Source organism: Neoarius graeffei, chromosome 7, assembly GCF_027579695.1.
Source record: "Neoarius graeffei isolate fNeoGra1 chromosome 7, fNeoGra1.pri, whole genome shotgun sequence".
NCBI classification, from domain to species: domain Eukaryota; kingdom Metazoa; phylum Chordata; class Actinopteri; order Siluriformes; family Ariidae; genus Neoarius; species Neoarius graeffei.
This window is the reverse complement of record NC_083575.1, coordinates 13,305,352-13,332,723: the sequence shown is the minus strand read 5'-3', so window position 1 is coordinate 13,332,723 and position 27,372 is coordinate 13,305,352. Positions and strand designations below refer to the sequence as shown.

Below are 27,372 nucleotides of genomic sequence, written 5' to 3'. Positions count from 1 at the left end.
ATGTACAGAGTGATGACTTCAGACGTGTTAATCAGAAAACCGCAGGTCTAGTTTCGCTCTGCTCGGGCACCATCATCAATTCGACTGTCTGGTTCAGGCTGTCTGAGATTTATAGATTTCAAGGCCTTAATGTACGGTTCAAGAGGATACAGACTGCTGTTGTACCTTTGAGGGTACCGTTACATTATTCACACCCTGGAGATTCTGCACAGCATGTTTTTGCTGACGTATGATTGTGTCAGGCACAGTTTGACTGACTGATGTATGACTGAGAAGTAGCATGTGTTTAGATGTGACTCTCTGTGTCTGTTTTTCCTAACACTACTTCACACTCGGTCAGTTAGTAAAGAAGTTGGCTTTCTGAACAGCCCTGAGCATGGACTGTCTTCTTCCTTACTTGTAAGTCTCATCTCACCTCATCTCATTATCTCTAGCCGCTTTATCCTGTTCTACAGGGTCGCAGGCAAGCTGGAGCCTATCCCAGCTGACTACAAGCGAAAGGCGGGGTACACCCTGGACAAGTCGCCAGGTCATCACAGGGCTGACACATACAGTGCGTTTACATGGACATCCAAATCGAGCTACTGTCGGTAATCGAGCTAAGGGTCCTAGCAGGGCTGCCAGAGAAATCCAATCCTACATGCACACAAGCAAATCGAGCTATTGTGTGAGGTACATTGTGCACCCGAGCCACAGGTGGCGCTACACGCCCCATCGTGTTGGTACACTTCCGGTTGTCGTCATGAAGAAGAGCTATTCAAGAGTATAAACAAAGTTATCAGTTCCGTGTTCACAAGAAGAACGACGATGAGGACAGCAACATCGAGAGAAGTGCACGTTTCTGCTCGCCATTTTCTCTTCTTCGTTCGTTCGTTCTCCTTGTTCCTCCTGACCTCTTCTGCTGCTCGCTACTACTACTGTTGTCATGCTGACCGAGGCTGTTGTGTTTCTCGCTTGTGGTCTCGTCACTCGTCACTTCCGGAAGGGGCAGTGCTGAAGTAAGTAGCTCGACTACGTAGCTCGATAGGGTTTATATGCACTAAGTAGCTCGGCTACAATCGCATAATCTAGGTCGCGTAGCTTGATTATGAGAAATCCAGTTCGGTTCGATTTCAGCCGAGCTAAGGTGTTTCCATGGCATTTAGAACTTCGATTTCAGTCGAGCTACGGCAGAAATTCGATTTTCTCTATGTGCATGTAAACGCACTGAATGACACAACCATTCACACTCACATTCACACCTACGGTCAATTTAGAGTCACCAGTTAACCTAACCTGCATGTCTTTGGACTGTGAGGGAAACCGGAGCACCCGGAGGAAACCCACGTGGACACAGGGAGAACATGCAAACTCTGCACAGAAAGGCCCTCGCCAGCCACGGGGCTCGAACCCGGACCTTCTTGCTGTGAGGCGACAGTGCTAACCACTACACCACCGTGCCGCCCTACTTGTAAGTCACTTTGAAAAAAAAAGTTTATCTGACAGCCAAATAACATACACAGATTTTCAACGAGGGGCGGCACGGTGGTGTAGTGGTTAGCGCTGTCGCCTCATAGCAAGAAGGTCCTGGGTTCGAGCCCCGGGGCCGGCGAGGGCCTTTCTGTGCGGAGTTTGCATGTTCTCCCCGTGTCCGCGTGGGTTTCCTCCGGGTGCTCCGGTTTTCCCCACAGTCCAAAGACATGCAGGTTAGGTTAACTGGTGACTCTAAATTGACCGTAGGTGTGAATGTGAGTGTGAATGGTTGTCTGTGTCTATGTGTCAGCCCTGTGATGACCTGGCGACTTGTCCAGGGTGTACACCGCCTTTCGCCCGTAGTCAGCTGGGATAGGCTCCAGCTTGCCTGCGACCCTGTAGAAGGATAAAGCGGCTAGAGATAATGAGATGAGATGAGATCTAAGAGTGTATGAGACAGAGAAGTGAGACAGGGAAGTCACAACAGATGTCCTAGGAGTTGTGCGTCATGAGCAAGAATAGAAAAAAACGCAGCCTGTATGTTGCTACATTCTCCAAAATAGGCTCCAAAGAGGAAAAAAACCCAAATCATACCAAGATGATGAGCCCATTATAAGCATTACCGTTCTCCCCTTAATGTAGTTCTTTTTGACATCCTGCATGACCTGCTGGAAATATGCAAACGAGCGCATGCTTTTTCATTATTCTGGCAACTCAGTGAAAAACAATGTGACAACATCAGGAAACCATTAAAGTAGTTCTAGAATTTGAAAATCGCCTTTGCATGTAACGATGAATACTAATATTTGTAGTATATTACAAAAAAAATTACTCAAAAATGTTTATCCATTATGATTTTATAGAGGATTTTCTGCAATAGCCCACGAGCAAAACATCGCGCCGCGATCACGTGACCGATGACGTAGTAAATTGACAAGCTAGACAGCTCACTGCCTGTACATACTGTGACTGTGAGTGACAATTCGCGGATCTACGGATTATTTCCACTGTATACGATGGTAAAAAAGTGTGTAGTGAAAGTTCATTATGTCTACCTATTGAAACTATTCTTTAAATTCGTTTCTTAAGACAAGGATTTTTTTAAGATGTTACCTTGACAGTTTCGGCGATAAACTTCCGCCTTCTTCAAAACAGTCACCAGATGTCGAGTGGTGACGTGCCTTATCAGCTGATGTTACTCTAAGGAGGCGTGAACGGGACGTTCACACCTCCTTAGAGTAACATCAGCTGATAAGGCACGTCACCACTCGACATCTGGTGACTGTTTTGAAGAAGGCGGAAGTTTATCGCCGAAACTGTCAAGGCACACACGGACTGGCCATCAGGAGTAGCGTGAGTTTTCCCGGTGTGGGCCGGCGGAGAAAAAAAAAACCAAACACAGTTGCGCGCTGGCCTTTAATATGATAAGCAATGTTAACAGTTTCTTTAAGAAACTGTTAACATTGCTTATTACAGTTGCGCGCTGGCCTTTAATATGATAAGCAATGTTAACAGTTTCTTAAAGAACAGTTTCTTAAAGAAACTGTTAACATTGCTTATCATATTAAAGGCCAGCGCGCAACTGCTTTTTTTTTTTTTTCTCCGCCGGCCCACACTGAACCACCGGCCCACCGGGAAAACTCCCGCTGGCCAGTCCGTGTGTGTGTCAAGGTAACATCTTAAAAAAATCCTTGTCTTAAGAAACGAATTTAAAGAATGGTAAAAAAGTGTGTCGCATACAGCTGTTCTAAAACCAACAAAGACGGAGTATCTCTGCATCAGTTCCCTGATCCTGATAAGAATAATGGATACGAGCTCGCTGAGTGGAACCGGCAAGTAAAGCGGACGAGGGCAGACTGGTGCTAGTTGAAGGCTAGTGCACATATTTATGCTGGTGAGTGTAAAGGGAAAAGTGTTTTTTATAGTCCATGGGAGAATCTTGAGGCGCGCTTTGAACAAGCTTCCCGAACCTTTAGGACAATTAAAGGGTTCTTTAACTAAACAAGAACTAGACGATCCCTGGACGAGTTCCTGCTTTGCACTTCTACGATACAGCCGTGACTGTCCCCATTCAGGCCCGCATTTTTCTTCTCCCCAAGCTCCGAACGCACACAAAGCAGACTTTGACAGCTGCAGTCATTTCCGTGTTGTTGGAAAGGCCGCTTGAACGCCATCGGTTCGCCCCAAATATACTGCCGATCACGACGCACATTTCGGCCCAGACCTCTGATTTAGTAGAAAAAATGTTGTGCATCGACTCACCTCGACTGGAACACGATTCACTTTCGTCTTCAGACGCAATTTCGTCTGAATAATCGCTGTCTGATTCACTCATTTCGCTTGTGTTTATACTGGATGCTGCCATCCTGGTCAATTTACTACGTCATCGGTCACGTGACTCCCGACTGGGATTTTCAGGAAATGCTTCCCAGAAGCTCGGTTTTGTCGCTCAAATACACCCTTTTGATGGGGAAATTTTTATTTTTAATTTGCATACATTGAATATATACCCTTATACTACATTTTCATCAATAGTGGGTTCTAAAATTCTAGAACTACTTTAATGCCACAGAAGGTGTGTTACTCAATTACATCCAGTGTCACTGCGTATTGCAGGGGCTTTTAAAGGTTTTGCAGCCCAAGACCCCTTTAATTGGAGAAAATATTGTCATCTGCCTTTTCATATCCTGAGTATTATTTAAATGTATACAATAATGTTTTGGCCATCTGTTGATGCCATTTTCATTCACAGAACACATTTTTGTCAAATTTGTCATGAGAATCAAACTGACATTATATTTAATCCTCCCTGTTTTTGAGTTAATGAAGTTTAGATTCAACCCATTTAATTCAAATCAGCTAATATTTGTAGCAACTCATGAATCAAAGGTTGGTTGTGATATATATAAATAAGACTGACTCCCAGCCCCGGCAGCACGGTGGTGTAGTGGTTAGCACTGTTGTCTCACAGCAAGAAGGTTCCGGGTTTGAGCCCAGCGGCTGGCGAGGGCCTTTCTGTGTGGAGTTTGCATGTTCTCCCCGTGTCTGCATGGGTTTCCTCCGGGTGCTCTGGTTTCCCCCACAGTCCAAAGGCATGCAGGTTAGGTTCATTGGTGGCTCTAAATTGACCATAGATGTGAGTGTGAATGGTTGTTTGTCTCTATGTGTCAGCCCTGCAATGATCTGGCGACTTGTCCAGGTGTGTACCCCGCCTCTCGCCCATAGTCAGCTGGGATAGGCTTCAGCTTGCCTGTGACCCTGTAGAACAGGATAAGCAGCTACAGATAATGGATGGATGGATGGATGGATGGACTCCCAGCCCCAACATTGAGGCCCATGAGCAGGCGTTATAAATACATAATGAAGGTTCAAAGCACGAGAGACGCCTAAATGTACTGTTGAGGCATTCCATACATGAACATGTATCTAGTGAAACTACGGCATGTGGGCAATGGTGGTTCAATGGTTAAGGCTCTGGGTTACTGATACCAGGTTGGAAGTTTAAGTCTCAACGCCAACAAGCTGCCATTGCTGGGCCCTTGAGCAAGGCCCTCCAGGGGAGCTGTATCAGTGTGAACCCAGCTTCCAAAAAGATAAGAATTTCACTGTGCTATAATGTACAGTATATGTGACAAATAAAAGCTCCTTCTTCATGTAGCATCAGTCAGGCCACCGTTGATCTCATTGCAAAATAACAAAATTTTCACAAAGACCTAAAAAGAATGAACTTAAACCAGCTGACTGTGGAAAAAAAAAAAAGCTAACAGAATCCAAAGAGGCTTTTGCACAGCTTTAAGGTGTGTTTGGGATCACTGAAAATCAAGAAGTACGTTGAGACTCAATTTGCTTTTGATTGTCTGTGTACATACAGTATAATGCAAGAAAACTCAAGCACTATATGCACCTGTGTCTGGGTCAGTGGCTCGTACTACGATCACAGAGGTGCCTATTCCGGCTGTTTCTCTCAGGCCAAGTCTGTTGTATTGTTGCTGGGTGAACACGGGATGCTCATCATTCACATCCTCCACATACACTATCACCTACAGAGACAAAGAGCAAGAAAGACAGTGAAGGAGACAGGCGGGGGTGAAGGACCTCGTTAGACCCCCTTTAATTTTTATAGGAAAATATGAAAAGGGAATTAATTGATGGCGATACACTGTCAGCAGAATGGGTCTAAAACTGTACCTTTTGTACCATTACTATTGATCTTCTACCTGGAATTGTGATGTAGTGTACCTTTAAAATTGTACTGTATATTATACCACCACTGTAAAATACTATGGCCAAAAGTTTGTGGACACCTAATCAACATGGTTGGCCCCCCTTTCCTGCAATACCAGTCCCCACTCTTCTGGGAAAGTAGGTGCTAAAGAAGGCAACTGGACTTGCTTGAAATTCTTGAAGACATTTCACCTCTAATTCAAAAGGCTTATTCAATTCTGTCTGACTAGTGGGGAGTTTCAGGTATTTATCCTCTACTGGACCAAAAGTAACCCTAAGGAGAGTCGCTGAGATCACATGGGTCATCTCGGTCATCCTGTTAGGGTCACTGGAGGCTGGGCATTAGCAGCCTAGACGGTCATTAGGGTGATCTGTGGGTCGTTGGCTCTCTCTCTGCCATCGTGTGAGTCATTGAAGTCAGCTGAATCTTGGGGTGGATATGTATTCAGTTTTCTGGGAAGTGTGCCAAGGACTGTATTGTAGGTGGCTGATAAGTGGTGTCTCAGACCACCTCCTCTGTTCAGTGATGGTTGTTCCAGGTTGACGAAGATGGCTTCTTTTACTTCTCTGTCAAACCACCGGTCTTTCTCTGGCTAAAATGCAGTACTGAAAAGAGCATCCTTTGTTATTGAGATAAAGATAGACTGCAGAATCCTGGCCTGAGGAACTGGCTCTCCTGTGTTGAGCCATGCGCCTGTGAAGCGATTGTTTTGTTTCCCCAATGTACAGGTCTGTGCATTCCTCACTGCACTGAATTATGCACACTACGTTGTCCTATTTGTGTCTGGGTCTTCTGTCCTTAGGGTGGACCAATTTCTGCCTCAGAGTGTTACTGGGTCTGATGTGTACAGGGATGTTGTGTTCGTAGAAGATCCTCCTGAGTTTCTCAGATAGTCCAGAAATGTAGGGAATGACAATCTTCTTGCGTTTGTTGCTGTCTGCTTCCCTGTCCATTATGTTTCTTTTTCTAGTCTTGACAAAAGCCCAGTTGGGCAGAGGCGGAAAGTAATGAATTACATTTACTCACATTACTGTAATTAAGTAGATTTTTTGTGTAATTTGTAATTTTTTAAGTAGTTTTTGAAATGGGTAATTTTACTTTTACTCAAGTACATTTTGAACCAAGTATTTTACTTCGCTACATTCGAAAACCGCCCGTTACTGAGTAAAAAAAATAAATGCAGGGAAAAAAAACCAATTGGCCTAAACTGAAAGGAAACCGGCGCAGGCGCGCATGCGCAGAATATCCATATTAGCCTACATGTATGGTTGGATGATGGCTGGTGCCGAGGTAGCCGAGCAAGAGATAGAGGAGGTTATGGAGGAGGTTGAGGATTGCCAAGAAGAGAATTCCCGTGGAACAGATGCGCCGGACAGCGAGGGAAATCCTTGGCCGTATCTCAGCCAGTACTTTGCATTCAAACGCAAACGAGGCAATAACATAATAATGCAATGCAAACTGTGCCTGCCCCGCCATACAGAGCTATCAGTCTACAAAACTTCCACATCAAATCTGCGGAAGCATGTGGTGGTAAGTAGATATGTGCATTTACCTGTGTATCCCAAACGTTATATTTATTGTTTGGTTAAAACCTTCCTGTTGAGTAAAATGTGCCTTCATTATCAATTCTTTTGGCCGCCTAGCATCCATACTGATCACTAACGTTTCAAGTGAAGTAGCCTAAATGAAATGAATCACCTCACGTTTACAAATTTGTTTTATCAGAACGACAGTCAGAAATAATACGAGTGCATGGTTTTAGTTGCAATTGGTCTCTTATGAAAAAATCCTAATTCATGTATGGACTCGCTCCTGGGTTGTTAGCTGTAGCCTAGACTAGAGCTTTGGGAGGTCACTGATAGGCCATCAAAACATTTCCACTGTCTTGGATACTTTGTTTGAGTTTGGTTTTATTTTCCTTTTTTATTGTGGTGTTTGAGTTGGACCATACAATTCAGAATTTGGCACTTTGCTTAAAAATGTTTTATGGGGTGGTCTCAAAATAGTTTGCACATTACCTCTCGACAGGTTGTAAACATTATGCAGTTAATTTGTCAATTATATTTTCTATATAAGGAAGAGCACAGTGTTACTAAGGAATCACTTAGCTGTCTTTAAATCGTGAGAGCCCAGGACACTTTGAGTTTGGTTGGTTTACATTTCATATGTGTCATTTAGTAAGTCTGCTTTAGTGGCTTTAATAGATTAGATTAGATTAGATTAGATTAGATTAGATTAGATTAGATTAGATTAGATTAGATTAGATTAGATTCACTTTATTCATCCCACATCGGGGAAATTCACGTGTTACAGTAGCAAGAAAATGTCAAACAGATAACAAATAAAACTGAAATACAAATTAGACAAACAAAGGATTAAATACAGAGGGCTATTTGCATTATCTACCGTGAAAAAGTATAGAAAAATTGCCTTATTGAGAGGCTCGGAAAAATTGCACGTTACAGGTAGACTCTGTGTATATATACACACACATATATACATAAATTTTATATATATATATATATATATATATATATATATATATATATATATATATATATATATATATAAGTATGCATAAAAATAGCAGGCGTTTGTCAATAAAGAAAAAAATGGATGATAGAATTTACAAGTTATGCCACTTGTACTTGAAAATGTTTTATGGGGTAGTCCAAACAAAGCTTTATACATTATACTGCCTGAAAGGTTATTATGTGGACTAATAGTTCATTAAAAACAATTTGATTTATGACTTGTCCTTTCTTTTTTTACATCAAATAATTGAAAGTAACTAAGTAACTTTTACTCAAAGTACATTTTAAATTGAGTACTTTTTTACTTTTACTCGAGTAGATTTTTAGATGGGTACTTTTACTTTTACTTGAGTAGAATTTAAGCAAAGTAAAGATACTTTTACTTAATTACAATTTTTCAGTACTTTTTCCACCTCTGCAGTTGGGATACCTGCACTTCTGAAGTGCTTCCTTGATGTGTTTTTGCTCCTTCTCTTTTCCCTCTACCATTGTAGGAATGTTCTGAGCCCTATGATGTAAGGTCCTAATGACCCCCAATTTGTGTTCCAGTGGGTGGTGAGAGTCAAATGGCCCTTTTCCACTACCCTTTTTCAGCTCACTTCAGCTCGCTTCAGCTCACTTCAGCCCGACACGGCTCGCGTTTCGACTACCAAAAACCAGCACGACTCAGCTCGTTTCAGCCCTGCTTAGCCCCTAAAACTCGCACCGTTTTGGAGTGGGGCTGAAGCGAGCCAAACCGTGCTGACTGAGGCTGGGGGCGTGAGCAGACACTCCCCTGTGCACTGATTGGTGAGGAGGCGTGTCCTCACATGCCCACACACGCCCCGCGAGCGCGCTGGGATCTGTAAACACCATAAACCCGGAAGAAGAAGAATTACGAATTACGAGAATTTCTGAAGCCTTATGCGCCTCGCCTCATCTATACGCTCTTGCCAGTATCTGTTGGCGTTGTCAAGCCACAGCACCAAGACCAGCAACACTAACGACTCCATGTCCTCCATGTTTATTGTTTACTATTCGGGTCGTGAGACTACTGCTTAAAAGCTCACTGAATCAGAGCATCGTGGATGAGTTCGCGGAGCGCAAGGCTCGTAGTATGCCCTTCAAATAATGCGCGCAGTAGGCTATTGATGTTTTATTATGAGCCATGTACAGTATGTCGCCGAATGTTTTTTTTGTTTCTGAGTTACATGTTCGTTTGAAGGACTTAATGTACAAAATAACATAGTTGCACCCCGTAGTGTTGAAATTGGTAAACACAGTGCATTCAGTGAGGTTTGCACCGCCCTCCTTTTATTTCTGACTCTTCCTGTCACTGCTGCAACCTCTGAGCGCTCATTCGTATGCCCTTCAAATAATGTGCGCAGTATAGGCTATTGATGTTTTATTATGAGCCATGTACAGTATCCTAATGTTTTTTGTTTCTGAGTTACATGTTCGTTTGAAGGACTTGATGTACTAAATAACATAGTTGCACCCGGTAGTGTTGAAATTGGTAAACACCGCAGTTGCGGACATTTTGTAGCCTAAAATGATGTTATGATAAGCTTTAATAAAGGGTCCGGTCATTTGCCCCGCCCCCGGCCCGGCTCTGACTTGTTCCGCCACTGTCACTGATGTCACTGTTTGCGCTGCTTAACGACATCACATGACGTCCACCCACTTTCGCTAACTCCACCCAATGTGTCCACCCACTTCCAGCCAGCATGGTTCAGCGCGGTTGTAGTCGAAATGCAACTCCAACAGCCCCGCTCAGCCCGACTCAGCTCGACTCGGCACGGCACGGCTCAGCCGCGTTTGTAGTGGAAAAGCGGCAAAACAGTAGGTACTGGTCTGTGTGTGGGGGTTTCTGGTAGACCTCGATACTAAGGCTTCTGTTTTGTTTGAAGTGCATGCTGCAGTCCAAAAGGGCTAGGTTGTTTCCATTGCTGTCCTCCCGAGTGAACTTGATGTTGATATCCACTGCACTGATGTGCTCTGTGAAGGCTTCCACCTCATGGGTTTTGATTTTTATCCAGGTGTCATCCACATACCTGAACCACTAGCTGGGAGCAACTCCTGGAAAAGTGGTCAAGGCTTTGTTTTCCACTTCCTCCATGTATAGATTGGCCACTCAGAAGAGGTGGTCTGAGACACCACTTATCTGCCACCTACAACACAGTCCTTGGCACACTTCCCAGTAAACTGAATACACATCCACACCAAGACTCAGGCTACGTTTACACTAGACCGTATCTGTCTCGTTTTCTTCGCGGATGCACTGTCCGTTTACATTAAACCGCCTGGAAATGCCTGGAAACGGGAATCCGCCAGCGTCCACGTATTCAATCCAGATCGTGTCTGATCCGGTGCTGTGTAAACATTCAAAATATGCGGATACGCTGTGCTGAGCTCTAGCTGGCGTCTCATTGGACAATGTCACTGTGACATCCACCTTCCTGATTCGCTGGCGTTGGTCATGTGACGCGACTGCTGAAAAACGGCGTGGACTTCCGCCTTGTATCACCTTTCATTAAAGAGTATAAAAGTATGAAAATACTGCAAATACTTATGCAAATACTGCCCATTGTGTAGTTATGATTGTCTTTAGGCTTGCCATCCTTCCACTTGCAAGTAGTAAGTGATATGCGCTGGGATCACACACACAGCGGCTCAGTCCCGAATCGTGGCTTGTGCACTTCACTCGCGCGCTGTGTGAGCTGCGCAGGGCCGGAGTGCACACCCTCCAGAGGGCACTCGCTGTTCAGGGCGGAGTGATTTGGAGCGCAGGATGCCTGCGGAGCCGAGCGTATCCGCGTATTGGCGTTGCTATGTGCACGGCTAACGGTTTTAGTGTAAACGCGAATCGTTTTAAGAACATTAATCTGATGATCCGCTGATTCGACGTAATGTAAACGTAGCCTCAGCTGACTTCAATGAATCACACAATGGTAGAGAGAGCCAACAACTCACTGATCACCCTAATGACCGTCTAGGCTGCTAATACCGCTCACACCCGACCTCCAGTGACCCTAACAGGATGACCGAGAGGGTCAACGACCCACGTGACCTCAACGACTCTCCTTACAGTTGCTTTTGGTCCAGTAGAGGATAAATACCTGGAACTCCCCACTAGTCAAACAGAACTGAAGAAGCCTTTCGGATGAGAGGTGAAATGTCTTCAAGAATTTCAAGCAAGTCCAGTTGCCTTCTTTAGCACTTATGGTTACGATGACCTGGTTGACTGAGAACATTCACAGACATATCTTCTGGGAAGGCTTTCCACTAGATTTTGGAGCATGGCTTTAGGTTTTTGCTGATTCAACCACAAGAGCATTAATAACCAGAGATTAGTGATAAGAGTAATAAGAGGCCAGACAGTGATGGTAGGTGAGAAGGCCTGGTCTCAAAGGTGTTGAGGTCAGGGCTCTGTGCAGACCAACCTTGGCAAATCATGCCTTCATGGAACTTGTTTTGTGCACAGGGGCATTGTCATTCTGGAACAGGCTTGGGCCTCTTAGTTCCATGGAAGGGAAAGCAACAGCATACAAAGTGTGCTGTCAACTTCGTGGCAACAGTTTGTGGAAGGCTTACATATGGGTGTGATACACAAGTGTCCAGAAACTTTTTCTTTATTCAGTCTGATACTTTAAAAAGAATTACAATAGAATACTGTTGAATTTGCAATTCTGGTTAGTCAGAAGATAGTGATTTAATGTCCTACAACAGCAGTGCTGGCAGTAGTAATGCAGTAGTAATGCAGTAATGCAAACTACAGGTTTATATCTATGGGCTTGTTCTAACATATTACATGTAATTTCTATAATAACAGCATACACACGGTATTCACATGAATAGAAGTCTTTCACTGTTGATATGGTGAAGTTTTCTGTGAGAAGACATACTTTTGGGAGAAGTCTCCAGTGTTGGCGCTTTGTAAAATCAGGGGTCAAGCTGTAACTTTTTTGACATGGCTTCAAGATGGAAGGCTTTGTGGTTTTCTTGGTAACATGATGCGCTACAGTTTTTCAGTCTTATTAACTTGAAGAGAGGAAAACCTCACACCACAGAAATAGTTTTTTTCCTACCACTGCTGGCCTCATAAACATGGCTAGTGACCCCCTACTTACTCTGCCCCCCCGCCAGTACTATTTATTTACCTGAACAGTTGTTTATTTATTTTATCTTATTTTTATCTTGTTTCCTTAGTTCTTATTTCTTAATATCTTAGAATAGACTGTTTTTATGTAGCTCCTTTATTAGAATAGACTGTCTTTATTTCGTATTTACTTATTGAGCACCTTAACTCCAAGCCAAATTCCTTGTAGTTGCAACAATTACTTGACAATAAAGCTTTTTTGATTCTGAAAAAAAAAAGAGAAGTCGTTGAAGGAATGACTGTAGCTGCTATAATGTTAAGTGGTAACTGGAAATATAACTTGTAACTACCCTGTACAAGTGGATAACAAGTATGACATCATTCTTGAAAAAATGAAAAATTCAGTGAATATTGGGAAAGTGTTTAGGAATAAAACACTCTGGCATGGAAAATAAATTCCTTAAATAAGCACATAGTACAAGTATGCATGAGAAAACACACACACACCCTGACAGAGCTGCGCATGCTGCCCTGGTCACTGTTGTAGGCCTCCACCTCCAGCAGGTGAGAGCTGCTTGTCTCTCTGTCTAGAGCCCGCTGTCCTCGAGTGATCAGGCCAGACAGAAGGTCTATACTGAACTGACCGCCACTGTTACCTACACAAGACAGACACACACATTACTGTACATAGTCAAGTCTAAAAAGACTAAACCCACTATCAAGAATCATAGGTACTGGTGGCCTTACACAGTTTGCCAGGAGGTGGAGGATTCTCAGTACAGCAGTAGCAATGACATGGTGCTGGTATGTTTATATCAAGTGCAGCAGCTTTTAAAGCCCAACCTTCAGGGTCCACGGTTAAAGATAAAAGCTATTTTTCAATGCACAGTGTGAGTTCAGAGTTATCCATCCTTCATTACTGGCACTTTTAGACCACAAGATGAGATAAACAAAAGTGCTTCACAAGAAAGAGAACACATTTACAGAAACATTGTGAGAGACACTTTTTTCAGTGCTTGTGCTCGCTCATACATTTGGATAACTGGAGTGGCTACAAATCCACAAACTCTGAAATAAGACACCCAGCCAGTTTCTTCTGTTCTGTCTATTTCAGAAAACATGAGCTTCAACAAACCGTTCGGATTATTCTCCGAGCTCGTTAGAATTACACTGCCTCCTCATCTGAGTATCTCCACTCATGGTTTGAGAACTGACTTTGAGAATAAATATTCATGAGGAAAGTGCTACCTGATTGGATGGCAGAATGAGGGTGTGTGTGGTGAGCACTGACTCATTATCATTTAAATGAACAGGTGCTCAAATCAGCCGTTTTAGACAAGGTGAGAAGGGAACTGTGGTGCTTGTGGTATCTTGTATTATTTTGACCAAAGCATGTCACAAACATTTCATTATGACCTCAGGGAACTGTGTCCACTTGTGGAAAAGGGGTATAAGATTAGACATATCAGGTGAAAATTCAATTTCAATCCAAATTGCTTGAAACTGGTCTCATTTAATTCAGAATTGAATGAAGAACATACATTTTACAGAATTAAAATATGTTTATCCATTCTTGAGATATTTAAATCAAAGATTGAAAAAAAAACCACTTACTTTTTAGAAAACTTATGTAATATTCTGTATGAGGATCACATGGTCCAAAATGGCCCTCATTAACCAATGAGATCAAATGATTTTTTCTTAATAACTTTTCTATTTTTCAATATAGTTACATGGAAATTGCCAAGTACATAGATGGTTGTATACTGAATACAAAGTTTGAAAAATTTGTAAAAACAAATGATGCAAATTTGCATTTCATTAGTATTAATTATGCTAATTAGGTTAAAAAGTTAAACTGGTAAACTCAATAAAAAAAGTAATAAAGGATTATTTCTAATACCCTCTTTGTGCTCTGTAGGCCTTTGTATTTCTCAAAAGTAGGGCCTACTAGTGTTTATATGAAAGAATATAAATGATAATATTCACAGCTTTCAAGGCTAACCATGAAAAAACTGTGTGAGCCACATCCAATAAACAATTCACATTAATTGAACTGAAACTGACACTCGCGTTTCTGACTACCATTTTTTTTTTAAATCTCATTCCGACCACTAAGATCTCAATATTTAATCTCTAGTATTAGATCTCTTGATCTAATACTAACATTTGGGTTAAACATAGAAAATATAGTCACACTTCCACAGTCTGAAGTGATCTCAGATCATTATCTCATCTCATTCAAAATATGTCTGAGTAATAATATATGCACCTACTGTATTAAACGTACATCCACGTCAACTACTGCACAGAGCTTTATAAATGATCTCCCACAGTTATCAACTTTGATTGGGTCACTGTCAGCCCCTGCAGAACTTGATCAGGCAACTGAATGCTTTGAGTCAACCTTCCGCTATACTTTAGATAATGTAGCTCCTCTTAAAAGGAAAATGGTCAGAGACAAAAAAATTAGCACCCTGGTATAACAATGACACTCGCACTTTAAGACAGACCACTTGAAAACTGGAACATAAATGGCGTCAAACAAAATTGGTAGCGTTCAAATTAGCTTGGAAGGAGAGCTTCCTGAAGTATAGAAAAGCTTTTAGTGCTGCTAGATCAACATATCTCTCCACCCTAACAGAAGATAACAAAAATAATCCTAGATTCCTGTTTAATACTGTAGCAAAATTAACCAGGAATAAATCCATTATAGACACATGCACACCTGCAGTATGTAGCAGCAATGACTTCAAGAATTTTTTTCAATGACAAAATTGAAAATATCCAACAAAAAATTCAAACTACTAATTTAAGGCCAGACAATTTAAATGACCCTGTAGTTAACAATATAACTATCAGATCGCAATTAGAATGTTTTACTCCCCTTAGAGAAATCGAATTACTTTCATTAATCTCCACGTCAAAATCCTCAACTTGTGTACTAGATCCCTTACCTACATGACTATTCAAACAGATAAAACCTGAAGTAATTGAACCGTTTCTAAAAATAATAAATTCTTCTCTTAGGATTGGCTATGTACCCCAATCCTTTAAACTAGCAGTTATCAAACCCCTGATTAAAAAAACCTGACCTTGATCCCTGTCAGCTGTCCAATTATCGGCCAATATCAAACCTCCCCTTTATCTCCAGTATCCTAGAAAAAGCTGTGGCACAGCAGTTATGCTCATATTTACATAGGAATAACATCCATGACCACTCCACTTGGGATCACCACCTTATCGTGGTGGAGTGGTTTGCATGTCCCCGTGACCTCTAGAGCTATGTCGGCAGGAGCTTTTGCTCCAGGTAGGGTCTCACATGCTGAACAGGTCAAAGGGTAGGGACCAGACAAAGCGTGATCCCCCCTCCCCCCACCCTCTTCCTTACGGATACTCTGATGCAAGGCCAAGAAGTCTCATCTCATCTCATGATCTCTAGCCACTTTATCCTGTTCTACAGGGTCGCAGGCAAGCTGGAGCCTATCCCAGCTGACTATGGGCGAGAGGCGGGGTACACCCTGGACAAGTCGCCAGGTCATCACAGGGCTAGGCCAAGAAGTTAACCTTTAAAAATCCGGAGTGGAGCCCCTAAGGAAGTTGGACGATGCAGTGCATCCCCTTCTGGCAACTCCTGCAACTGAGCTGGTACCAAACTGTATTGGTTCCTCCTTTCCTTTGGATCATATCAGCAATGCCGAGAGGGGAATCTTGACGTGTGGGCAGCCCAAGATTTCCATATTTTTTGCCCAGGCTATGTAGCACAAGTGGAGAGGACACTCCATCAATGTCTGTCAGATATCGGCAAAACACGGGATGTGACAGAACCGGTGATAAGCTTCTATCCAATTGGCGTAGGAATGAAGCGCCAGGGGTCACCTCCGTTGGTGGGAGAAGTCATCGTACCTCACTGAACAGCTACTGCCTGCCTCAAGTTGGGCAGCCCCCAGCCAGTAAGATGCTGTTCCGCCACGACCTACCTGCTTCACTGGGTGCATGGAGCTTAGAGTGAACCTCGACATGCAGGTTGTAAACCTGCACCAGGCAAAAATGACAGATTTATGAAGACTCCAGCTCTTCATTTTGCAAGCTGGAATGTTCGCACCATGTCCCAAGAGCTGACCGAAGACCTCCAGCAAGTAAACAATGCATGCAAGACAGCCATCATCAACAATGATCTTGCACGATTGAACATCGACATTGCGTGCCTACAGGAGACCTGTCTCCCTGATAGTGGTTCTATCAAAGAGTCCAGTTACACCTTCTTTTGGCAGCACCTACCACCAGATCAGCCAAGACTTCACAGAGTTGGTTTCGCTGTGAAGAACTCGCTTACTGCCTTTATCGAAGCCCCAGCCGGCGGCATAGAGAGAATCTTAACACTATACATGTCTATGCTATCAGGACCTGTAACCATCATAAGTGCTTACGCTCCGACCCTCTAATCCGACCCAGAGGTTAAAGATCAGTTTTACGAAGCACTGGACACCATGATATCTAGAGTGCCAGCCTCTGAAAGTCTGTTTCTGCTACAGTAGGTGATTTCAATGCTCATGTAGGTGATGACAATCAGTCCTGGCCTGCATGTTTAGGGCACCATGGCATTGGCAAATTGAATGAAAACGGATAGGGACTGCTCGAACTGTGTTCCTTCCATGACCTATATGTCACTAACACATACTTCAAGTACAAGGATATCTACAAGACTTCCTGGTGTCATCCCTGGTCGCGCCACTGGCATCAGCTGGATCTTATCATTGCTAGACGTCACGATCTTCGCAAGGTCCTTCTTACTCGCGCTTATCACAGTGCCGACTGCAACACTGATCACTCTGTGGTTGCCAGTAAAGTAAAGTTGTGGCCAAAGAAAATCCACCACGCCAAGACCAAGGCCTTACCATGCATTAACACCTGCTGTACCAACGACCCTGTGAAAAAGCAAATGTTTGCAGTCTCATTCGAAAAAACTATGGAATCTTTGGGGGCTTGCAATGCTGCTGAGCCTGTGTGGTCTAAGCTCTGTGCCGCTATCTATGGGTCAGCACTTTCAGCATTTGGACGGAAGGAACGCAAAAATGCAGACTGGTATGAAGCTTCCTGGGAGGTAATGAATCCAGTAATCGAGGCCAAAAGGAAATCGCTAATGGCTTACAAACAAAACCCCTGTCTTGCCACACATGATGCTCTCAGGCCTGCATGAAGCGTCACACAGGAAACTGCATGCCGCTGTGCAAACGATTACTGGCTCAAACTGTGCTACAAAATCGAGTCAGCGGCTGCAACTGGAAATGCAAGAGGGATGTACGAGGGTATAAAAGCAGATATGGGCCCTACACCCACGAAATCCACCCCTCTTAAGTCCAAAGAAGGTAACATCATAACAGTCCCATGCAAACAGCTCGATCACTGGGTCGAACACTACCTGGAGCTCTATAGCACAGAAAACGTGGTCTCAAGCGCTGCCTTATCTTGCTTGCTGGATTTGTCTGTTATGGATGAACTAGACCAACTCCCTACCACAGACGAGCTCAACAAAGCTATTGACCACTTGCTTAACGGAAAGGCCGCCGGAAACGATGGCATCCCCCCTGAGGTACTGAAGTCTTGCAGGCAGGCCTTACTACCGCACCTTTATGAACTACTGTGCCACTGCTGGGAAGAAGGCTGCGTCCACCAAGACATGTGTGATTCACTCCTTATTACCATCTACAAGAATAAAGGCGACTGCAGAGACTGTAACAACTTTCGTGGAATCTCCCTCCTCGACATCATCTGTAAAATATTTGCCCGTGTCATATTGGAACGCCTACAGCCTCTTGCCGCCCATGTCTACCCAAAGTCTCAGTGCGGATTTAGGAGTTGCAGATCAACTGTGGATATGATCTTTTCTTTATGCCAGCTCCAAGAAAAATGTTGTGAGCAACAGCAGCTGCTATACATTGCCTTCATTGACCTAACGAAGGCCTTCGATCTAGTTAGCAGAAGTGGACTCTTTGCAATCCTTAAGAAAATCACCTGTCCCCCGAAACTTTGCAGGTTGGTTCAATCTTTCCACGAGGGAATGCGCTGCACAGTTCGCTTCAATGGAACAACTTCTGACCCATTTCCAGTGCACAGCGGCATAAAGCAATGCTGCATTTTGGAACCAACCCTGTTCGGGATATTCTTCTCCATGCTCATTGACTTCACGTTTGGTGACTGATGAGGGTGTCTATCTACGCACTAGAGCAGATGGAAGGCTCTTTAATATCGCCAGGGTCCACACTAAGACAAAAGTCAGGAAGATCCTCATTCGTGAGCTGCTCTTTGCAGATGGCGCAGCCTTGACGTCACATTCGGAAACGGGCCTTCAACACCTAGTGGACTGATTCTCCTTTGCCTGCAAAGAGTTTGGCTTGTCAATAAGCACTAAGAAGACCAAGATCCTGGCTCAGGCTGCTGACCACTCTCCCGTAATTTCCACTGACGACAGCATTGTAGAGATAGTTGAGAGCTTCACTTATCTGGGATTTACCATCACAAGTTCTCTTTCACTGGACACTGAAATAAACACAAGAATCGGCAAAGCTTCAGGAGTCATGGGTAGGCTAAATAAAAGAGTTTGGACCAACAACCAGCTATCGGCTAATACAAAACTCAGAGTTTACCATGCCTGTGTTCTATCCACCCTATTGTATGGCAACGAATCCTGGACTACTTATACCAGACAAGAAAAACGCCGAAACAGCTTCCACCTCCGTTGCCTCAGGCGTATCCAGAACATCTCTTGGCAGGACAAGGTAACAAATACGGAAGTCCTCGAACGAGCTGGCATTCCGAGCATGTACACCCTGCTGATACAGAGACACCTCAGGTGGCTAGAGCACATACACCACATGGATTGTGAACAGATCCCAAAGGATATCCTTTATGGCAAACTTTGCAAAGGGTCTCGCCCTGTTGGAAGACCAGTCCTCCGTTATAAAGACGTTTGTAAAAGAGACTTAAAGTGCGTCTGCATTGATCCTAATTCATGGGAGACTGTTGCAGCCTCACGGGTCTCGTGGAAAGCTTGCTTGAGGGAAGGTCTTGCGAGGGCTGAGTCGACCAGAAGCGAACAGCCGAAGTTAAAGAGAGCTGCCCACAAGGCAAAGGCACTATCAGCCTCTAATAAATGTTCTGACTTTGTCTGCACCATCTACGACAGAGACTGCCATTCTAGGATTGGACTTCATAGCCATTCTATGAAGTGCAGCAGCACCTAAAAGTGCTATACCATCGTCCTTCTGGACGTACAGATGCTGACGAACATCCATGAAATGTATCAGTCAGGATTTAGACCTCATCCACAGAGGCACAGAGCACAGAGACAGCACTGGTTAAAGTAGGAAATTACCTACTGTTGGCATCTCACCAGGGCTGTGTCTCACTGCTTGTGTTGCTTGACCTCAGTGCAGCATTTGATACCACTGATCATTCAATTCTCCTGGATAGACTAGAAAATGTTGTGGGAGTTAAGGGAACGGCCCTCTCCTGGCTCAGCTCTTATTTAACTGATCACTATCAGTATGTTGATGTAAATGGTGATTTTTCTAGACATACTGAGGTAAAGTTTGGTGTTCCACAAGGTTCTGTCTTAGGCCCACTGCTTTTTTCTTTATATATGTTACCTCTGGGTGATATTTATAAGCATGGTATTAGTTTCCACTGTTATGCTGATGACACACAGTTGTATGTTTCTGCAAAACCAGATGAGAGACACCAGCTTAATAGAATTGAGGAATGTGTAAAGGACATTAGACACTGGATGCTTATTAACTTCCTTCTGCTTAACTCTGACAAGACAGAAGTACTTGTACTAGGACCACATGCAGCTAGAAGTAAGTTTTCTGATTACACAGAAACTCTGGATGGCCTTTCTGTTTCTGCACGTGCAGCAGTAAAAGAACTTGGGGAGATTATTGACCCCAGTTTTTCATTTGAAACTCAAATCAATAACATTACCCGGATAGCTTTCTTTCATCTCAGAAATATTGCTAAGATAAGAAGGTTGTATTATTATTTTGTATTATTTATAGGTTGGAATGCCTTACTGTCTGGATGTTCCAATAAGTCCATAAACAAGCTCCAGTTAGTTCAAAATGCAGCAGCAAGAGTCCTTACTAGAACTAGAAAATATGATCACATCACCCCTGTCTTATCCACACTGCATTGGCTATCAATCAAATTTCGTATTGTTTATAAAATACTACTATTGACCTTTAAAGCACTGAATGGTCTCACACCATAGTACCTGAGTGAACTTTTGGTCCTTTATGACCTGCCACGCCTATTTCGATCAAAAGGTGCAGGTTATCTGTTGGTACCTCGTATAGTGAAGGCTACATCAGGGGTCAGAGCCTTTTCTTACAAAGCCCCACAGTTATGGAACAGCCTTCCAAGTAGTGTCCGGGACTCAGACACAGTCTCAGCGTTTAAGTCTAGGCTGAAAATGTATCTGTTTAGTCAAGCCTTTTGTTAATAGTGTTTATGAGGTAAAGGAGTAGATCTGGAGGGTTCTCAGACATACAGTGTTTTGGTAAACTGGGATGTATGAATGCTGTCAATACCCCACTCGCTTGCTCACTCGAGTCTGTTAATGGTGTAGTGGCTGCTTTATGTCCTGGGGCTCCCTCATGCCTGTGTTACCTTCTGGCTCTTCCCTTTTAGTTATGCTGTCATAGTTAGTTTTGCCGGAGTCCCTGCTTGCACTCAGCACAAAATGTATCCTCTTCCTACTCATCAGATGACACTGGGCATACCTAACAAGCTGTGTTTTCTCTCTCTTTCTCCCCCCTCCCCCCATCTGTCCCTCTGAGTTACATGTCAATTCTGAGATCGAGATGCTGACCTTCTCTGCTCCTCGGACCTGCCTGATCCATCCTGATGCCCTACTTCTGGCTGGATTCTCATTGCATTGCTCCTGTGGAGGACGGCCCCATATGGACAGTCGAAAGTCACAGTTGGAACATGCTCTGGACACTTACAGTAACGCTTTTATGGCTGAGGACTACAGTTGACTTGCTAATTTTAGGACTGCAGTTGTTATGAACAGTTTTGCAATCAAGTTTCCATCAATAAAGAGTTATAACATCAACGAAACTGACTTCATGTTAAAACTGTTAAACATGTTATAATCACATTGACTGTTATCACCCAAATGAGGATAGGTTCCCTTTTGAGTCTGGTTCCTCTCGAGGTTTCTTCATCATATCGTCTGAGGGAGTTTTTCCTTGCCACCATCGCCACAGGCGTGCTCATTGGGGATAGATTAGGGATAAAATGAGCTCATGTTTAAAGTCATTAAAATTCTGTAAAGCTGCTTTGTGACAATGTCTATTGTTAAAAGTGCTATAAAAATAAACTTGACTTGACTTGGCTTGGCTTTCCTGTGACTCAAAAAGAGAGCAGAGTTCTGATTCTGTTGTACCAATTTCAACCTGCCATTACTCCCAAAGTACTGAACAGATCTTAACGAGATACATGTCTTTGGAAAGCAGAGACAATAAGCTTTTTAATGATAGCATTCATGATAGAAAATATTAAAGAGTTAAGCAATGACAGATTGGGAAACTCAGATGAGCATCTGCATGCACAATTTTCACAGCATGGCCCGCGAGCGTCTGATCTGCCTAATAATACGTCACCTTTTAGTAACCACTTTATTCTGTCTGGAGCCTTTCCCAGGAACACCGGGCTGGGAGTAGGACTGGGAGTTCACTGCATGCACAACATATTCACCAAGGGGAAATGTAGAGTCACCAGTACACCTACTGGAATGCTTTTGAGAACCTGGTGGAAGCCCACACAGAAACAAGGACCCTGGAGCTGTAAAGCAGCAGTGTGCCACTTCCTGACTTGTTATATTAAGTCTTACTTATTATGCAACCAAGCAAGTTCGAAAGTATCAAATGCATGTATGCACAGAAATAATGACAGGAGGATTGGTCAGATTGTTTCTCAACTCAGCAGTCACTTCAAGATGTTTATAATCTCCAGGAACACTGCTGCACCTGATACACTCATACAGACACTCATCATCAGCAACACACCCACTTTTAGTGTACACCATAGTGTAATAACAGTTGATCTCTGCATAGTCAGCACGATTAAATTGCTCTTCATGAGCAGCTGAACTGCACTGGTGAAGTCAGTCTACTCACAAGATTACATTATCCAAAGCTCTGTGGTTGAGATGCACTCTGTATTTACATGCCTGTGGTTTCTCAATACTTCCTTTAACTCAGGTTGTTTTTGTCTCTGTGTTTTTTTTGTTGTTGTTGTTGTTTATTGTGTTTATACAGTGCTATCACTACATTGTTCCACCTTGTAGTGTGTATTGGGTTTTGGGGTCATGTCTGGATCAGGTGGCTGCAAAGTCATAAACTAAAAACTCGTAATTCGGGGGGGGAACCTCACCTGAGAGAATTCGGTATAGAACCTTGCCATTTTCTCCCTGGTCTGCATCTGTGGCTTGGACCTGTCCACACACACACACATACACACACAAACACACATATTATGGCCTCTAAAACATGGCTGATAAAATTATAATGATAATTCTGAAATCAAACAAATAAACAAATGGTTGATTGTTCTGATATTTTCCCTTCAGTCATTTGTTTGCAGGTTGCCATGACAACATCAGCTTCACAATCGTGGCCTAAATCAGAGGAACCACAGAGGTTCATGCTGACTCTCTCACACACACACACACACACACTGAGCAGGGCCCCTTCTTCAGACTCATTAGTTTTATAAAAGGTTTTGGGGACGGGCAGAAGAAAGAGGGTGCAACGGGAGGAGGGAAGGAGTGAGAATAAAGAGTTGGGGGTCACTCTGAGATAGATGAATAGAGTGGGTCGTACCATATCTGATCCTGTAGGGGTTTGAAACTTCACACAAGCACTTTATTTATTAGCAAGTCGCTATAAATGACTTTAGAGTAACACCACAGAACAGTGACTTGAGTAAACATGGCGAGTCTGTTTGGCCTGCACTGTCTTGTCCATTTCTGAACAGCAGTTCAACTTTGTCATGATACTGAGCGCTCCCTCTTGGGCCTGTATGTATTTTTCTTCTCCATGCATGCTCTTCTTCTCAGCATGGAAAGACAGAAACAAAGCCAGCGCCGCAGCGACACTACACATTCACGGTGTTGTTAAGGTAACGCTGTGTTTCTTGATAGACATATCTCTGAAATTTGTACACATCTATGTTCATGACAGAAAGTAGTGTATAGTGTATCAGTGACACTTTTTTTTGTGTTGTGTAAATGAGTATTTACATTTCAGTTAATGAGTATGTGCTTGTTAATGATGGAGTTTCTTTAATGAGTGAACTTGTGTCCGTGGCCTTTTCGGGACATTTCTGACATTTCGGACTAATTTCACATCCCAGTGTGTTTTTGCTAAACGGTTAAGCCATGCTGTCTGTGATCAACCCAGAATTTAGCACGCTGACATTTACAAACGCTACTGAGCCAAGCGAGGGATTGGTCATCAGCAAATCAGGCGTGTGCATGTAACGTATATTGGTGTCTGTGTGTGTGTGGGAGGAGATAGTTTAATAATCCTCATTTGTATTATGCTAAAGCACATTCAAGCAAGCTCACTTGTACAGGAATTTATTTCACAGGGATGTGATCACTTCAAATGTCAGCCGTGTTATGTGTGGAAACAAACGGATTGGAATAGCTCATGTTTGAGTTTGTAGGGACAGTCGGCTTGTCTCTATGAGGAAAACTGTTTTCTTTTTTTTTTCCATAAACAAAACAGCATTTATAATTATGTCAATGGAATGTCCCTGTAAAGAGTATAAGACAAATATAATGTATGCATATATATGTGTGTGTGTGTGTTGTTGTTTTCAAATATCTGACTCAATAAGACACACAATTAGATAAAAGCACTGAATTGAATCAGAATGAGAACAGATTCCTCCACTCGCAGGCAATGATACACCATGCCACAAAATAACAAAGGGCCCAAACCTTGGCCTAAAATCCCTTAAACACCAAGACCAGCTGAGCCCAACATCTCTGTAAACCAAACAAAACAAGCATTGCCAGGCAAAACAAACCTTGCCTGGCAGCACTTATTTTATACCTGTATGCTGATAATGGTAATCTTTCTCAATCACCAGCTGTCAGGTTGTAGTCCTGTGAAAATCCATGACCTTGAGTTTGACATTTCAAAGTCATTGAAGGTCAAAGGTCATGGCGGCAACTGAAAGCCCATATGGGACTTCTTATATGTTGATAATGGTAAACATCTGGCTATCATGAACCATTTTAAAGTTATAGCTCTTTGAAAACCCATGACCTTCAGTCTGACCTTTCAAGGTCACTCAAGGTCAAAGATCATGATGCTAAATGAAAGCCCATATGGCACTTCCTAGCAGTTGATAACGGTAAATATCTGTCTACCATCAACTGTTTTCAAGTTACAGCCCTCTGAAAATCCGTAACCTTGACTTTGACCTTTCAAGGTCACTCAAGGTCAAAGATCATGGTGCCAAATGAAAGGCCATGTGGGAGTTCCTAAATGCTCATAATAGTAAACATCTGTCTATCAGCAACTGTTTTTGAGTTCATTCTCATCTCATTATCTCTAGCCGCTTTATCCTGTTCTACAGGGTCACAGGCAAGCTGGAGCCTATCCCAGCTGACTACGGGTGAAAGGCGGGGTACACCCTGGACAAGTCGCCAGGTCATCACAGGGCTGACACATACACACAGACAACCATTCACACTCACATTCACACCTACGCTCAATTTAGAGTCACCAGTTAACCTAACCTGCATGTCTTTGGACTGTGGGGGAAACCGGAGCACCCAGAGGAAACCCACGCGGAAATGGGGAGAACATGCAAACTCCGCACAGAAAGGCCCTCGCTGGCCACGGGGCTCGAAGCCGGACCTTCTTGCTGTGAGGCGACAGTGCTAACCACTACACCACCGTGCCACCCCTGTTTTTGAGTTATAATGGAAAATATGTTATTTGACCGAAAGGTTGACCTTTCCAGTGACCTTGACCAGATTACCCCCAAAATTTAATCAGAATTGCTCGCCTACCCTGAAAATTTGAAGTCAATCGGTGCAAACGTCTACACGCTAGATTGTTAACAGACAGACACACAAACAAACCGGACTGATTATAATACTTCGCCGCGCTTACTTCGTTGCGGGCGAGGTAAATATACCCAGCCTCCATTTTAACTCTAAAACATGAAGTACAACCAAACCAAACACTGAGAATACAGGTCCTAAAACTAAACTTGAAAATAAAGTTGCTCTCCGGACCTTAAATATAACAACCAAACTCAGAATCAACACACAAACAGCCGAAACGCATTTATGCATTCTGCCACAGCATAAACAGTTAAATCCAAAAAGCTTACAACAAACGCCGGAATGACCAAACTGCTCTCCAGAAAACAAAGACTGGCCTGATAATGAAAGCACAAAAGACCGAACTGAACACAAAACATACAAATATCAACTATAAAAAAAAAGTTGGAGAATATACACTACCGTTCAAAAGTTTGGGGTCACTTTGAAATGTCCTTATTTTTGAAAGAAAAGCACTGTTCTTTTCAATGAAGATCACTTTAAACTAATCAGAAATCCACTCTATACATTGCTAATGTGGTAAATGACTATTCTAGCTGCAAATGTCTGGTTTTTGGTGCAATATCTCCATAGGTGTATAGAGGCCCATTTCCAGCAACTATCACTCCAGTGTTCTAATGGTACAATGTGTTTGCTCATTGCCTCAGAAGGCTAATGGATGATTAGAAAACCCTTGTACAATCATGTTAGCACAGCTGAAAACAGTTGAGCTCTTTAGAGAAGCTATAAAACTGACCTTCCTTTGAGCAGATTGAGTTTCTGGAGCATCACATTTGTGGGGTCGATTAAATGCTCAAAATGGCCAGAAAAATGTCTTGACTATATTTTCTATTCATTTTACAACTTATGGTGCTAAATAAAAGTGTGACTTTTCATGGAAAACACAAAATTGTCTGGGTGACCCCAAACTTTTGAACGGTAGTGTACGTTAGCCCAAAAACATATGCTGGTAAGTTTAACACCATGAGGAAATCTTCAGGGCTTTGCACTTGACAAACATGACAAACTGTCTGATAAACCTCAAGAGAGAGGAAAAAAAGAGAGGCTGGTGAGAGATGACGCTTTACAACTGCTATAACGTAAGCGATAACTGGAATGTGTTTCACAGATCTTCCAAAGCATTATATGAAAGTATAACCAGAGGAAAATATGACCCGTTCTTAAATTAGTTGTGTCGTTTTAGGAGAAAAATGAACGATGATACAGACACAACACTGCTTTCAGAGCAACAGAACTGATTTGTGCTCTGTTTAGGAAATGTGTTTTAGCCAAACCTTCTTCATATGTGCAGTTAAAACACCCACATCTCACCACATCCTGTTAATCTGCACAGAAACATTTGCAAAAACTCCAGTCCAGATCGCATCAACTGATAAACTCTGCTTTTCTCTTCAGAGCTGGATGACATGGACTCCGTGAACGGCACCGTCAACTCAACCTTCACTCCTCTTTCTTTCACCTACTCTCTCCTCCCGTCCAATCTTTCCAGCTCTGTATCCCCTGACCTTCATCACCCGCTCCCCACCATCATCGGCACTGTCTGCCTGTTCCTCGTGTTTGGAGGGTGTGTGATCATCCTGGCGACGTGCCGTTGCTCGGGAAGATCTGGGGCGTGTGATGGAGGATGTTCTGCAGGAGAAAGTGAATACAGTGGACAGGCGTCATCTGGCGAGCCTCAGCTGAAACTCTGGAAGCGCCTCGGCTCTGGACGCTACTCGTTTTCCTCAGTGCCGTCATTCCGGAGAACTCCGCAGCGTTCTGCCTTGACCAAATCCAAGTTGTCGTTTCAACTTGAGCAAGACAGGAATGAACTGCAAGCGCAGCTTACTATACCGTGCTTACTACAGTACGCTACTGAGATATAAACACGAAACACAAACCATGTACTGTAACACATAGTGCCACTAAAATACTCAGCACAGCGCCAGTTTTA

General features: G+C 43.1%; 1 protein-coding gene across 1 annotated transcript in view; it reads right to left on the bottom strand.

Moving 5' to 3' along the window:
* cdh23 (cadherin-related 23) overlaps positions 1-27,372 on the bottom strand; it is a 727,851-nt gene that overhangs the window by 173,245 nt on the left and 527,234 nt on the right. The window contains exons 29-31 of the mRNA XM_060925294.1: positions 22,727-22,787; positions 12,797-12,945; positions 5,357-5,492 (exon numbers count right to left, since the gene is read on the bottom strand). Of these exons, the coding sequence (XP_060781277.1) occupies positions 5,357-5,492; positions 12,797-12,945; positions 22,727-22,787 (346 nt within the window). The remainder of the gene's footprint in view (positions 1-5,356; positions 5,493-12,796; positions 12,946-22,726; positions 22,788-27,372) is intronic.